This window comes from Plecotus auritus, assembly GCF_963455305.1.
Source record: "Plecotus auritus genome assembly, chromosome: 6".
In the NCBI taxonomy this organism is placed as follows: domain Eukaryota; kingdom Metazoa; phylum Chordata; class Mammalia; order Chiroptera; family Vespertilionidae; genus Plecotus; species Plecotus auritus.
Genome location: NC_137773.1, coordinates 142,339,259 through 142,355,724, shown reverse-complemented (window position 1 = coordinate 142,355,724; position 16,466 = coordinate 142,339,259). Strand labels below are relative to the sequence as shown.

Below are 16,466 nucleotides of genomic sequence, written 5' to 3'. Positions count from 1 at the left end.
TTTGTGTGAACTAATATAAATTCAAAGTAAAGGAGCGGAGGGGAGAGCAAGAGAACCCTCCGCTCTTTCGGCTCCACGGGCCGGATAGAACAGCCGAACGGGCCGGATCCGGCCCGCAGGCCGTACTTTGCCCACGGCTGGCTAGTGCCTAGTAAGAGAGCAGGGAGAGGAACGCCAACAGCTGTTCTCCAGAAGGAAAGAGTAAGTAAGCATGGGGTACTTATGCACATCAGAAAATGGTAATTAGAGAGAGGCAGAGCAGATGCATCTTCAGCTTCAGTAAGGGAGGGTGTGGAACATTCTAACCTATTACCAATAATTAATACTTTTATAATACTTTAGTACTATAGTTTATAGAAAAGCTGTTTATACCAGTTCTACTGACAAGTCACTTCGGTTAATGCAGCTATTGTTTGTTTATATTTACACCAGAGTTGAAGAATTGCTTTGCTCATCATTCACATTTTCATAATTTTTTTCATAAGTCATTGATTGGTCCAACAAATAATTATTCAAAACCTTCTTTGTCGTACCAAATATTGGGGATACTAAAATTAAAGTTATAGTCATAGTCAATATCCTTGAGGAGATCTTATCATTTGAAGGTGGGGAAATGAGAAGACACATAAATAAAACCTGACTATACTACAATGAGTTGTTATGAAAGATAAACAAGTTTACCATGGTTTCTAAACAAATTGAAAGCATTTAAGAAAGGATTAAGTCTAGTTCTGACTCTAGAAGAGATGACAACTGAATTAAATCTTAAAGATCATCCAGTATTGTCCAGGCAAAGACACACAGGAGAAAAAAAGCCTTCAGGTAGCAGTATTATAAATAAAGATGTAGGGTCATGGCACAGTCAGTTAAATCTAAATAGTTTATTATATCAAAGTGAATAGGGAATCGAAGAAAGGTAAGACTGAAGAGGTAAGCAGAGACAGATCATGAAGAAATTACTGTGAACATTTTTCACTCACAATGCTGTTTTAATTCTCCAAAAAAAAACAACAACTATATTCCTTTGGATAACCTAAAGGAATTTTTTTTTCCACAAAGAGAAAGAAACTAGAAGCTTGAGTGGCCCAAGATTAAAGTTCCACACTGAAATAAAATTTCTCTGGATATGGTAAGAAAGCAAGATTAACATCAGAAAAATGGGCTCCTTGAGAGCCAAGCATCAATATAGGTTAGGGAAGAGAAACTCAGCCCTCAGTTTTATTCCATTTTCTTTGCTCTGCTCAAAGCTGCCGTGGACCAGATAATACTTTCCAATATTACGGCTGCTATGGCTCTCATTCAGAGCTAAATCTCAAAAGATTTATTATTTGGGCTGAAAACTAGTAATTAAGTTGATTTGTATTTCATAGAGTATAAGTAAGAGCAAAGTATTCTAAAGCATATTCTATTTGTAGTGAATAAGCATGACTTCCAACATAGTAACATATACCTCTAATCCTAAAATACTTCTTTCTGTCCACTTTCCTTCTATCCCTTTTTTCATTCTCTGGATCCCTCTCCTCAACTCAATTTGACAAAGATTTACTGACCTCAAATTATGTGTCATACAGCTCTACTGGATGCTAAGAATACAAAAAACAACAACAACAACAAAAATAAAACACTAAGCCTGTTCTCAAAGAAATCACTATCACATAAACAGAGATTACTGTATTGAGTCCAGTGAGAAAGATACCTACTGAACTGAAAAAGGCCTCAGAAAGGGCATAGGTGCCCAATATAATCTAGAGGGTAAAATCAGGATTTCCAGAAAAGAAAATATTCAGCTCAGTTTCAAAAGTTGAATATGAGTTTAGTCAAGAAAAGGAAGGAAAGAGAAGGTGGGGCAATTGCAGTAGGAGTATAAACAAAGACAAAAAGAAGAAATGCCATAATGTGTGTATTGAACTGCAAATAGTTCAGTATTGCTGAAAACTGAAGTTGAGATGGAAATGGTTGGAAGGAGTTGGAGAAGTAAGCAGGGTTCAGATCACAGGAGAGCCATGAACTTTACCTTTTGGACATAGAAAGACACTAAAAAGCTTTAAGCAAAGGAATGAAGAGGTCAAATTTGCATTTTAAATAGTTCATTCAAGCTATTAAATGGAAATCATGATGAGACCTGCAGAATTTCTGGGTGAAAGTTAATTAGAAATTGAAATAGATGACCACTGCTATCCCCAGTTAAGATAAAGAATATAAGAAGAACTGGAATAGGAAGGAAAGATAAGGAATTTAATACTGGAACAAATGACCTTGAGTTACCTTTAACTACCCAGATGGAGATGTCCATCAGGCAATGAACATGTCTGAAGGTCAGAACAAAGTTCTGGGCTAAAGGCAAAGATTTGGGAACTGATTACATTTAGGAAGTAATTCACATTTTTAGAGTGGATAGACGAGGGAGAGAGAAAAAAGTAGTGGGCAGCAGAAGGTGGAATCCTGAGGAACACCTACATTTAATGAGGCAAAGGAGAAGAACGAGAACAAATATGGCAAATATGGGATAGGAAGTAGAGACAAGACTAAGATGTTTTTTCAAAGGTCTCACAAATTTATTACTGAACCAACCTACTACTGCAGAAAAAAAAATCAGCAGAGCAAAATCATGAGTCCAATAATTTTCCAATTAAAATGCCCCAACTGTCCAGATAGTAGCGATCTTTCTTTTCAATCATTTAAAGGTGTAGGCAACCTGGATACAGGATAAATATGTGAGTCATCTCTCATGTGTGATTCCTCAAAGGCCCAGTTTGGTTCTTCTCCAATGTCTCCTCTTCGAGTTGTACCTGATTTTATTACCAGTTTTCATCTGAATCCATTGGGGAATGGGCCGATTCTGCTTTTGGCCAGGAACCTCTTGATCCTGAAAGTCTTGTGGGAAGACATGGTGAAGGAGAAGTGAACGCACTCACCTCGATGGCGGAGAAAGAGAGAGAAGGAAGCCAAGACTAAAGATTTTTTAAAATATATTTTTATTGATTTCAGAGAGGAAGGGAGAGGGCTAGAGAGATAGAAACATCAGTAATGAGAGAGAATTATCAATTGGCTGCCCCCTGCACACCCCACACCGGGGATCAAGCCTGCAACCCTATGCTCCAACCGGGAATTGAATGGCGACCCATGGTTCATGGGTCGACGCTCAACCACTGAGCCACGCCGACTGGGCAAGACTAAGATTTTTCTTTCACATTTGGAAGAATTATTAAGAAGGTGAGAGGAAGTTTTTGCTTGTTTCTTTATTTACAATGATGGAGCAACTCATAGAAGCAACCAGTAGAAAATGAGATCATAAACAGAAGGAGAAAGGGATAATATTTTGAATAAGATCATGGAGAAGGCAGGAGGGGGTGGGTCTTTTTTAAACAATATTCAGTATCCTCATACTCTGAAAATGGAACAAAAGAAATGAGTGCTGAAGTAAGAGAGAGAAGTAGAATAAGAGCATTCCAAAGGCAACTGTGTAATAATAGCAGAGTGTCCAGAAATTCAAGTATGTATTTAGGAGAAGGGTAATCCAATGTATAGAAAAAAATTTGAGAGTCTAGCAAAAGTATGAAAGATAAACTGGAACCAGGTTGTGAATTAGCCTTATGAGCAATAGTGTGTTAGAGAAGTGTGTTACAAAGGAAAATGACTTTATAAGAACTTTTGTTGTGTTTAGGAATACTCAACGCAGTGTGAAAGATGGATTTGATAGGGGAAAGAACACAGGTACTACTTTTTAAAGCCATTCTGTATATTTCTCTCATTTCCCTCTGTAGCCATCCTTCCTTAACTAGTTATAAGTAGAAACTGAAGTAGTTATTTTAGAATTCATTTCACCTATTGAATATAATAAAGATTTATGTGGCCCTGCCCCTAATTGTTAGATATAGCTGAGTAAAATTGGTAATGCTTCTCTCTTAAAAAAAAAACAAAAAACTTTTGCAACAGCATGAAAGGACCTGGAGAGTATTATGTAAGTGAAATAAGCCAGTCAGAGAAAGTCAAATACCATATGATTTCACTTATATATGGAATGTAATGGACAAAATAAACTAACATATAAAACAGATTCATAGATACAGAGAACAGTATGACAGCTGCTGTCAGAAGGGAGAAGTTAGGTAAAAACGGTGAAGGGATTAAGCAAAAAACAAACAAACAAAACCTCATATACACAGACAACAGTATGGTGATTACCAGAGGGAAAGGAGGGGATAAATGGTGATGGAAGGAGACTTGACTTTGGGTGGTGAACACACAATCTACAGATGATGTACTATACAATTGTACACTTGAAACCCATATAATTTTATTAACCAATGTCACCCCAATAAATTCTATAAAAATTAAAAAGAAAAATAAAGCAATTTCACTGAAAAAAAATAATGCAAAATTAAATTACATTGCCCTTTAAAAAATACAAAAGAAAGCCTCCAATAATTTTTGTCTTTGAGACAGCAATCTTCAATTAAAATAAACAAATGTGTGCAAAATAGACAATCACCTAACAATAAAATTGGGGGAACTAAAAAAAAGAGACCAAGATAGATTGGGTACCTGCATTTGGAAACAGGAAAGGATGCAGCAATCACTAGTATGACTTTACCTTTTATAAAGTACTTTTTCAGAACCTTATTTTATTCAATTTTCACAACAATGCTATGAAATACTGTTATCTCCATTTTACTGATAAGGAAACTAATTTCTGTTTGTTATTTCAGAATCTAGAACAGTGTCAGGAACATAGCAGGTCCCCAATGAGGTTATGTACCTCTGATAGGGTTATATGGTTAATGGTGGAGCCAGATCTCAACCCTAGGTCTTTTGACCCTCAATCCTATACATTCACATTGTTGCATGCTGCTAAAAAGAGGGGGGGGGGGCGATAAAATGATTGAATATAATCCTAACCTGGTTTAGGATGTTACATTAACTGACTAAAATTTCAGAAATACCTACTGTCAAACAATACTTCTATTCCTAGTCCCGCTGCCTGGGCATCCTTGGAGTTCAAGTATCTTTGGTATTTGCTCACTTTCTCGACATAAGTCACTTACCCTATTGTATGTTACTCCCTCCTGCTGCACTGAAGTAGTGTCTGCAAAATAAAGCTTCCTATATCATCCTCTCCTCTCTCTAAAGAGTTATGTGTTGCTTCCTGGTATTCAATTGCTTATGTGGGAAGCTCAAAGGAGGACAATGCCACCCAATAAGCATGCAAGAGGTCTCACAACATCTAAAGGTGTACCCATAGTGTGCATGCCATTAAACACACAAAAAAATAAGATGCAACTCTCCATCCTAAGACCACTGAGTTTAACCATGCCCTCATTCTATGCAATGGATATCATCTTGAAAAAGCTGTGTGTATATAAATATTTTTGTAAATTGAGCAACTTCAAAAGCCGTGGGGCACTTTTTAAATAAATCCTTTTGCAAAAGAAACCTTTCTTATAAGAAAAAAATAATTTTCTAATTATCTGCTGGCAAATTTATCTCTTTTTCTTTTTTGTATGAATCTATCAATCTGGGTTCAGATACTAACACTTCAGCTTAATAGGTATATAATCTTGGGCAAGTGACTATTTTCATGAGTCTGTTTATTTATCTATGAAGTGGATATTCTATCTACTGCTTAGGATCATTGTGAAGATAACATAAAAAATGGGTATGAATACTAGTATGTTGTGTAAACTGTAAAGCACAGTGCACATGGCAGGGATCAATAAACAAATGCTATTAAGCCAACACTTCACTATATATATATGTGTGTGTGTGTGTGTGTGTGTGTGTGTGTGTGTGTATGTATATGTATGTATGTATATATATATATATATATATATATATATATATATATATATATATATATATAGTCTATCAGGGAAAGAAAAATTCAACCATAAGTTTCCAATTTCCATCACCGAGGAGGAAATATACACAGAAGGCATTATAGGACTGACCCCTTTTTTTCAGGATACTACATGATAGCAATATCATAAAAAGGAGGTACTGAAAGGAGAGTATTAGAAGATCATCCAAGGGCATGTTTACTCATTTATTGACCTATGCCTCTTTTTCCAAATATTTGTAAGCATTGCCGCATAGAATAAAATACAGAGCTAAAGTTTTTGAAAGAAAATGGTACAAACACTGTAACATGGAACAGTGCTGTAAAGGAAGTTAGAAAATCTGTTCCAGGCCTCTCATTTCACAGATTTTAGAGAATCAAAAACCAGAGGCAAAGTGGCTTGCCTAAGAATACACAGTGGCACATTTTTAATGGTACAAACATTTCTAACCACAACATCTTCATTCCTCAGGACAGCCTACCTTTGTGTTCCCATTGCACCCTATGTATACTAATTATTGTACCATATTAAAATCCTATTTAAATATCTATCCTCTCCTCTAGTGGACTCAAAGATCCCTGTAGACAAGGTCTATGCCCAACTTATCCTTGTTTCTCCAGCAACTGGCTTATGTTAGATGATCAATTGCACTGAATCATATTCCAGTTAAATTGTTTTGTAAATTTGAGGGGAAGTTATGCAATTCTGGAAAACTTCCTATTTAGGCCTCCATTACATATTGCTTAGCAAAATACTGACAAGCCCATTCACAAAGATATATGCACCCCACCCTAGCTGGTTTGGCTCAGTGGATAGAGCGTTGGACCTCAGACCAAAAGATCCCAGGTTCGATTCCAGCCAAGGGCACATACCTCGGTTGCAGGCTCAATCCCCGTGCAGGAGGCAACCAATCAATGTGTCTCTCTCACATCGATGTTTCTCTCTCTGTATCTCTTCCCCTCCCTTCCACTCTGTCCAAAAATCAATGGACAAAATATTAACCAAAAAATAAAAGATATATGCACCCCTATGTTCATTGAAGCATTATTCATGGTGGCCATGACATGGAAACAACCAAAGTGCCCTGCAATAGAGGACTGCATAAAGAAGATGTGGTACATATACACAATGGAGCACTACTCAGTCATAAGAAAGGATGAAACGGCACTATTTGCAACAACATGGATGGACCTTGAGAACATTATGCTAAGTGAAATAAGTCAGAAAAGGTTAAGAACTATATGATTTCACTCATATATAGGATATAAAACTGAAACTCATGAATACAAACAGCAGTATGGTGGTTGCCAAAGGAAAGGGGGTGGGAGAAGAAGGGGATCCTAATATATGGTGACAGAGATTTGAATTTGGGTGGTGGGCACACAGTATACAGATCTTGTAATATAGAAACCCACACCTGAAACCTATATGTTCATGTTGACCAATGTCACCTCAATAAATTTAATAAATAAATGAAATTTTTAAAAATATATTGACAAGCCTAATGTTACTACAAATCTGAACTTGGATACAAAAAGACAATAAGCAATCTTAGGTAGACGGGGATACTAAGATAAAAATGGGCCCCTGAAAGGAAGGTCATCATTGTAGCACAATCCCATTAACTTAAGAATATTGCTGGATTTTGATGACTAGCTCTGTAAGAGTCTCCTTCAACCATTTTATAATGACCTTGGCTGAAACATCAATAACACAAATAAAACAGTGAAATTGCTGGTATAGATACAGTGTGATATGCTCATGTGGTTCTTTTTAAGCATTTACCAGCAATTCCACAACAAATTCTTAAAAGAAACAGACACAAACAGTATTTTTTAAGGAGAAAAAGGATTAAATTTGAGGGATCTACTCAGAGTGACTTAAAAGTAGAAAGAAACTTGAGTTGGAGTCACAAGATGTGAGTTCTAGTCTCCATTCTCTCACTAATGTCTTATTTGACTTTGGGCAAATCATTCCATTTCTCTGGGCTAGATGATGGTTCAGATTCCTTTGAGTTCAAATGCTATAATAAGATCAAAAGTCCCTATCAGTCCTTCAGAGAAAGAGAAAGAGAAAAATCAGTAAGGTAGAAAGATGGTAAAATAGAGGGGTACTGTAACATGGTAAAAAAGGAAAAAAGGCTTAGTATAAAAACTGAAGTTCTAGATTCTAGTTCTGGTTCTGTCATCAACTAGTTGAGTAACCTTGAACAAGTCACTTTCCTTCTTTAGATAAAGACTTCCCCCATTTATAAAGTAATCCAGATGATCTTCCAGCTCTAATAATGCTACTATGAACAATGAAATTCTATGGAATTACTATGTTTGTATTAATCAGAAACAGAACACATAAATAAAATATTTAGCAGAGAGAAGCCTCAAACTTCCTTTGAGCTTTCCCCCAAGTTTCAATTCAAATATTTTTCTAGAGCCACTCACAAGCAAAGGTCCAGACCCCTGCACTTCAAATTCCCTTATTCTTTTTTTCCCCCTTTTTGTGTTAATCCTCACCTGAGGATATTTTTTCCATTGATTTTTAGGGAGAGTGGGAGGGAGGGAGGGACAGAGAGAGAGAGAAACATCGATTGGTTGCCTCCAACATGGGCCCTCGACTGGGGCCAAGGATTGAACCTGCATCCCAGGTATGTGTCCTTGACGGGGAATTGAACTTGCAACTCTTTGATCTGTGGGCTGACGCTCTAATCACTGAACAAAACTGGCCAGAACAGTAATTTCCCCTATTCTTAATGAAATGCCAAAAGTCTGAATAGAAACAGCTGCTGCTCTGCCTGCATGGCTCAATGGTTGAGCGTCGACCTAGGAACCAGGAGGTCACAGTTCGATTCCAGGTCAGGGCATGTGCCCAGGTTACTGGCTCGATCCCCAGTATGGGGAGGCAGGAGGCAGCCAATCAATGATTCTCTCTCATCATTGATTCATCTCTCTCTCTCTCCCTTTCCCTTCCTCTCTGAAGTCAATAAAATTGTTTTTAAAAAAATAGAAACAGCTGCTGCCTAGCTAATCCATCAATCAAGTTTCTTCATTGTTTCCCTTCTTTCCTGCCACTGTACTTTCCTTTTACTACCCACTGTTTGGACTGAACCACTCCTATCTCTTTTGATTCAAATTCTTTAAGGCTCCATTCAAATCATACTGCTTTCATGAAACATTCCCTTCCCACTCTAGACCATATCCATCTCCCACTCTTTTAAATGTCAATAGTACTACATTGCTGTGATATAGATTAAATGTTATTTGTAATATCTGGGATATGGTAAAACATCTGGAATATAGTAGTTGTTAAATGATAGCAGTGTTGCTGCCACACCTTTAGCACTAACCACATACACTTTAGCTCAATGCACCTTTAATGTGCATGTGAATCACCTGGAGATCTTATTTAAATACAAATTATTATTCAGTAGGCATAGGTGAGACCTGATCATCTGTAGTTCAAAAAGCTCCTGGTTACTGCCAATGCTGTTGATCCAAGGACCATATTATGAATTATGGATACAAGGGGTAGTTTTTGTTTGTTTTTATATTTTTTTATTGGTTTCAGAGAGGAAGGGAGAGGTAGAGAGAGATAGAAACATCAATGATGAGAGAGAATCATTGATCAGCTGCCACCTGCACGCCCCACACTGGGGATCGAGCCCGCTAACCTGGGCATGTGACCTTGACTGGAATCGAACCCAGGACTCTTCAGTCCACAGGCCGACGCTCTATCCATTGAGCCAAACCAGCTAGGGCACAAGGGGTAGTTTTTAGTAAGTTTTAAAAAAACATATATTCATTTTATGTACCCAAATGGACAGAAAGATCTTAGAAAACAGATACAATGTCTCATTTTTCTTAGCATATATACCCTTTACAGAGAAGGTGCTCAACAAACATCTGTGGATTTGTCTATCTGCAGTCTCTAGATAATCTAGGTAAGTTTTAGAATGCCTGTGTTGTACTGATTTTCAAAGCAAACACTGAGACTTGCCAGGAGGAATAAACTCACTTGATCACTGGGACTGGAATCACTAGAAGGGGGGCAGGAGAGAATCTAAGGGAAAACTTACCTCTTCACCAGTAAAAGTGTAAAACACAGAAAAACAACCACCAACATATACAAATGGATACCTGTTCCTTGTTTAAGCACAAGATCATTTATTAAAATGCAGTCTTAACTGTACTTCAAACTTATGTATGAGCCTTAAAAAAGGATACATATTCAGGATATATAACACACACACACATATATATAATACATATATAATCCTGATATAGTATACACAAACATATATCCTGAAAAAAACACACACAGACATTCACACATGCACACATACAATTAGTGGTTTAAATATGTATCAACCACTAATAATAATTATTATTGTCCTGCCAGCGTGGCTCAGTGGTTGAGCTTCAAACTATGAACTAGAAGGTCATGGTTGGATTCCCAGTCAGGGCACATGCCAGGTTTCAGGCTCAATCCCCAGTAGGGGGCATAGAGGAGGCAGCCGATCAATGATTCTCTCTCACCATTGATGTTTCTATCTCTCCCTCTCCATTCCTCTCTGAAATCAATTAAAATATATTAAAATATAATAATAATAATTACTAATAAGATACATAATGAGTTTTATTTCATTTTGTAGTGAAACAGGTACATTTTGCAATAATCCTTTAGTGTACAATTAATCTAAGATCTCAGGCAACCAATAAAAACATATTTCAAGCAAAAGACAGAAAAAGAGAAACACCTCCAATTTCCCCATCAACTTGGTCAGTGGTAAGGTCTCTAAATTCCACTGCCCACAATTACACTGACAGAAATTCAAAGGAATCTGCTGTGCATTAAGGCTGCTCTGAGAGACTGCCTATTTTAACCCCTTCTTTTAAATCTCCAATTATTTAAATGCTTATTAAAATCCTCTTTATTTTAGCATTCTATCTTCAGATGGGACCAATATGATTAAATTCTACTGAGAGCTCCACTCTGACTTCCTATTCAAGCACCAGGAAAATAATATTGGGCATATAATGACACCTGCTAACTGCATACTATCTAGGAGTTTAAACTGTGAGACTAATTTACTAAAACCAGCCTTTAGAGCAAAAAGCACCTTTAAGCACTGTGCTTGTCATAAGCAGGCACCTGCTCCTTAAGTCAAAGAAAACCATTCATCACTATTTAACCAAGATGTTTGTGTGTTTTTTAATTTAGACATGTTAGAAGACAAACAGCAATTCTGAGGATTGCTATTAAGCACAGAAACACAAGCAGAGAACTCCTGTCAAGCACCAGACTTAAACTGATTTTATGAGTTTTAATAAATCAATGTTATTACTTCAGAGAAAAATCAGTAAACAGTTGGGAGTCAGCCCATAGGAAAGTGGCTTCCATTATTTCCCTCAGAAGTCTGGTCTTCAGGGCAAGGCAAATTCTCTGGTTCATGCCAGGCAATCTTTCTAAAGAATAATCATATCCAAGGAAAGTTTCCAATTTCAAGCCATGTGACACTGTTAGAACTAAACACAAATGCACAGCAGCCTCATCATACCCATAGAGATGAGTACCTTTCTACCTGCAGGTACCTAACTGGTAAATTAGATCCCAAACAAATGCCTTCAACTGGATAAGGTCCAGGAGGATCAGATTCTTGCATAGAAAAATGAAGCACCAATGTCCTTCCCATTTCTCCCCCCTTTACCTGGCCTTTCTTCAAAACTCCTCTTTTGTGACACTTTCTCCAATAACTCCATTCACTGAATGTCTTAACTAATAATTCTAGATTCCTTTTTGTTAACTGCTTCATGCGTCCTTTGTGTCCCCTAAACTTGATTGTGAGTTCTCAGTAAGGCCCCTACACCAGTGGTCGGCAAACTCAGTCAACAGAGCGGCAAACCGCGGTGAGCCGCAGTTTGCCAACCACTGCCCTACACTGCCTAGCCCCTAGAGGGAACCTATTATTAATATTGCTAATAACATAATAACAATGAAGCAATAGTGAAGCAGTGCAGTGGCAACAGTGGAGTCAAATGGGCCTAAATTCAAATCCTGGTTCTATCATTTACTGGCTATATGACTGCAAACACATTGCTTAGTTTTGCTAAGCCTCAATGAGATATGAGCACCTAGCACAGGGTTTGGCATATAACGGGTGCTCAATAAAGCTTATTACCTTCCCTCCCCACTAATAACCACTTGTTGATTTAAACTGAGTTAGAGTAATTCTCCTAGGAGGCTATCATTTATACTCGTATACTTTCCCCATTACACTCTTGCTTGTGCCTTTGTCATTTCCTAACAACGGTCCCTTCAGATTTTCTACTCCACTGTCTTGAGAAAAGGCCAATGACACAAGTCACCTAAAGGACTATTCAGAATGGTCATATTAGGGGCCAGCAGGAGGGCATCTCCACATCTACATCTCACTTCCACCACACCCACCCTTTCGCTCCCTCCCTCCCTCGGGGTCACCCAGTGAGAAAGTGATAGAGAAATAAAAGCAGTGAAGCAGCCAAAAGAGAAGATGGAGATAAGCAGCTGTGCAGTCCCTCTGTGCCTCCCTCTGGGGAGGAAACACTCAGGTCCAGTCTCCAACCTCAACTCCTGTGAGAGAAAAACAAACAAACAAACAAACAAACAAACACAACCCTTTCCCTATTCCAGAAAAAAAGCAACCCAGATTTCTGGCGTCTTCATTTCTTCAAGCCTTTCCCCAGTCAATTCCACCATCACCTCCCACCCCAACCATTAGGTCAACTTCCTGACACATAAAATATAACTGCTTTTCATTGATTGGTCTTAAATGGATCTCATTCCTGCTTTTATCAACAAGAGGTAACATTCCCCCCCCCCAGCCTTCCCATTCTAAGCTGGAATATCCCTTAATAATTAATAATAATGATAATATTAATAATAATTCTTGAAGTCCCCTGTCTGATGCATTAAGGCAGATCTCTTGATTTGTGGCCCTTTAATGATTCAGAATATTTTGCCACGGTCACCATCTTTCTAACAGGAAAAAACAAAAACAAAAAACCACCATCACTTCCATTCCCCACACACATACCAAAACCAAAAAAATCCACAAATCCCCTCCCTGCTGCACAAAATACAAAAATTCCACTATTCTTGAGCGGTCTGCAGCTGCGCTGAACGGGAGCAAGCCCACGTACACCTGGGCTTGCACATCTGTGATTGGCTCCATCTTGATGTCAATATTGACATCAGCCCCCAACGGGCCAGGTGAAAAATATCCTCTCCTCCCTCTCCGAAAAAATACCCATTTCCTTCCCAAAGTCACTCATGCCTCATAAAGTAGAACCTTTTTTTTGTTTGTTTGTTTAAACATCCCTTCGCGATATGGAACCATTTTTACCTCATCTTTTCCGTGCCTAGGCTGAAACCTCTGTCCTCTCCGCCCGCCCCTCAAAAACAAACTCTGATTCTCTGATTCTTAGGACTCTTCCCTGTTGCATACATCAGCTCCTTTTATGAGTCTGGGAGGATCCGAGATAACTGAGGAAATCTTTTACCTCAGGATTTACCTTTCCAGGCGACCAGTGCCGCCTCCCACCCTACAAACACCCCCTTCCCCCACCCCTCACCCCCATCGCCCGACTACGGGACCACTCAGACCCTCCTTTTTATGGGTCTGAACTGAACTGTCTCCCCCAGGCCATCTCCCTTGCGGCCCCGGCTGCCGGGCAGGCCCCGGGAGCTCCCCGCCGCGGCGGCGACCAGACACCTACCAGTCGGTGTGCGGCTCGTCGACGACCAGCAGCACCTTGGCTTTCCTGGCGGCGGCGGGCGCGGGCACGGGCGCGTCCACCAGGCCGGCCGAGGCGGCCGTCTGCTTCACGGCTTGGGACAGCGAGCTGAAGAAGCTGCTGCCCATCGACGGCGCCGAGGCCGCAGGAGGCGCGGGCTGCGGCGCGGGTGCGGGGGTCGGCGGCGGCCTCCGCTCGGGGCCGGGAGAGGCGGCCGAGGGCACCGACGAGGCCGAGGCCGCGCCCGGGCCGGGGGGCGGCGGAGGTGGCTGCTGGGGCTCGGGCCGCTGCAGGTCGGTCATGTAGCCATTGGGCAGGTTGGCGATGAAGCTGCTGTCCGACAGCCGGCGCCGCAGGAAGTTCATCATCTGGCTGAAGGGACTGGGGGCGCGCGGGGCGGCGGGACCGAGAGGCGCGGAGGGCGAGCCTGAGGCGGCGGCTGCGGGGCTGAGGGTGCAGACGCGCGGTCCACGGCGCGCGAGCCCAGCAGACAGACTGGGCCGGGCGGTCCAGGCGGCGCGAAGATTAGCGCAGGGAGGGGGCGGGGCCACAAATCGCCCCGCCCCGCGCCGCAGAGCCGGTCCCGCCCCCGACTCTCCGCCTACGCACCCCGCACCTAGCCGCGGGCCTCCCATGTCTGCGGATTGGGAGGCTGGGGAGAGCCGGGCCTCCTGCCACCTGAGTGTGGCTCTGTGGGGAGGATGTGGGAGCCAGTTCTGCTCCCCAATAATAGGAAAAAGGGAGCCAAGAGCCCCTATCACCTTCTGGTTGGGGAGAAGAGAGCCATGTCCCACTAGAGATGGAAGCGAAGGAAACTATCCCCACTCTCTTCGGAGGGAAGAGAGGTGTTAAAGGTGAGAAAGGAGCCATTTCCCGGGTGCGTGCACGCACGTACACACACACACACACACACACACACACACACGCTGTAATGAGAAAGAAAACAACCACCTCTTTTCGCAAAGCTGGGGAAAATGTGTCATCTCCCCACCCTCCCCATATGAGGAATAATCTGTCCCCACTCACACACATACACACACACACATCCTATAGTGAGATGGAGAAGAGCTTCCCCCCGCCCCTTTCCTCGATACTGGGGGGAGAAAAACATCCCCTACCCCCAAGGTGATGGAGATAAGTCCTAGGGTCATCTCTATTTTGGGGAGGATAGGGTGAACAGAACCTCTGCACTCAGTTTTGGTAGGATGTGTGGATGCAGTTTTGACGGCTGCACTCGCGAATGGTTCACCTAAGAGGGTGTACTTCTCTCCCCTCCTCATCTACCAGAGAGGAAGCCATGTGTAAGGCAAGAAACACACACACACACACACACACGACTCCCAAATGGCATATCTAAGGCTCCCCTATCCCTTCTGTGTTCACCTCCCTAACAGGCATTGGTGCATCTGATGTAGTACCAAGAAGGTAGTCTCTTCAAGATCTTTCTTTCCTCTTGTATTTTCCCAATTCACTCATTAGCCAGATCTATGAAGACTCTGATTGCCACTTTCCCATGTGTACTCCCTGAATCTTGACCCCTGGACCTTTGTTTTCACGTCTGGTGAGATATACTTAATCCCTGTGCTATAGTGGAACAAGACACAACAGTTACACTTTACTTTCAGACCACTCTGGGCAAATTAGCCCACTGAGGCTCTTTTTCTCAGCTGATAAAAGGAAATAACTTTTCAAAATTGTTACACAGACTAAATGAGATCATGCATGTAATGCACCTGGCTCACGGTAGGAATTCTAGTAATGGTGACTGGATTCTTCTTATTTGAACAAGTTCTCAGTACATATGTATTGGGCTGAATGAAATCAATGAGCAGCTTGCCACTAATATTGGCAAACGGCTCTTGCTTCCTGCATCCTAGCTGAACCTCAACTTGGAGCCTGAAGATGCACAGTCCAGCTCTGAGCCAGAGACCCAATGACATCTGAGAGATCTCCAACCAACTATAATAACACCCTGGTCTTCCCATCTACCGTGTGCCAGATAGACTGATATGAATGGAAAGAGGCCCTTGCCTGTGGGGTTTACATTCTATGTGGGCGAGAGGAGAGAGGAGACAGAGGAACAATTAACCACCATAAGACATGGCAAATAATACAGTTGGGTAAAGTTGTTTAGGAGCACCAACAAGGAAGGGATTCATTCTGCTTGTGAGGCTTACGGATGGCTTCTCAGAGGAAGTGACATTTGAGATAAGTGTTGATGCAGCTGTAAGACATTTCCAGCAGAAAAGTGGGGAAACACTCAGGCAGAGAAAGCCTGGAGGAATGCTAGTTGATGACTCCTCCAGTAAGCCTTCCCTCCATCTTACAGGGTGGGCTAAGAGTTTTATTGCCTTTGCTTGGCTTTTTCATATCCCCTGAAGAAATTATAATATTCTGGTGACTAGAATGTAAGCTTTTCAAGGATAGGATTGTGTCATTCATCTTTGTACTCCAACATTAAGCACAGTGCCTGACACTGAATACATTCTCAGCTATTTGAAAATCAAACTGTTCTTTTACCCAACTCAGTTCTCAGGTCTATTGGAGAATAAAACTGATAAGTTACTAATAACTTAAAGAAATAAACTTAACATATTCTCTTCCTAGAAGTATTTTTTAGAGAATCAGAAGAATCTTTTCCAAAGGCATAAATCTCTAATGATGGGACTTCAGACACTATCACTTCCATTTTTTTTTTTTTTTGATGACTGGGCTATCTTTTTAAATATTTTACTAAGTAATTCCCTCTAACCATTAAGCTTGCAGTGTATGTATAAAATTTAAAAATCAAACATTTAGCAAACATGTTTTGAGCACCTAATATGTGCAAAGCATTATGCTAGCCACTGGAAGGTGAAGGAGA

General features: G+C 40.8%; 1 protein-coding gene and 1 pseudogene across 5 annotated transcripts in view; both read right to left on the bottom strand.

The window, feature by feature from the left end:
- The window catches only part of SYN2 (synapsin II), a 180,255-nt gene extending 166,132 nt beyond the window's left edge, over positions 1 to 14,123 (bottom strand). For 3 of the 4 annotated variants that reach the window (XM_080674178.1, XM_080674180.1, XM_080674179.1), the window contains exon 1: positions 13,586 to 14,111. In XM_080674178.1, coding sequence (XP_080530304.1) covers positions 13,586 to 13,971 — 386 coding nt within the window. In that variant the 5' untranslated portion in view covers positions 13,972 to 14,111. Of the gene's footprint in view, positions 1 to 13,585 lie in introns of all 4 variants that reach the window. The other variant, XM_080674181.1, reaches the window with a different exon arrangement.
- LOC308251119 (large ribosomal subunit protein eL39-like) lies at positions 2,741 to 2,889 on the bottom strand (annotated as a pseudogene). Its single transcript has one exon. The product of its transcript is annotated as a large ribosomal subunit protein eL39-like (transcript).
- Positions 14,124 to 16,466: the final 2,343 nt, after the last annotated feature.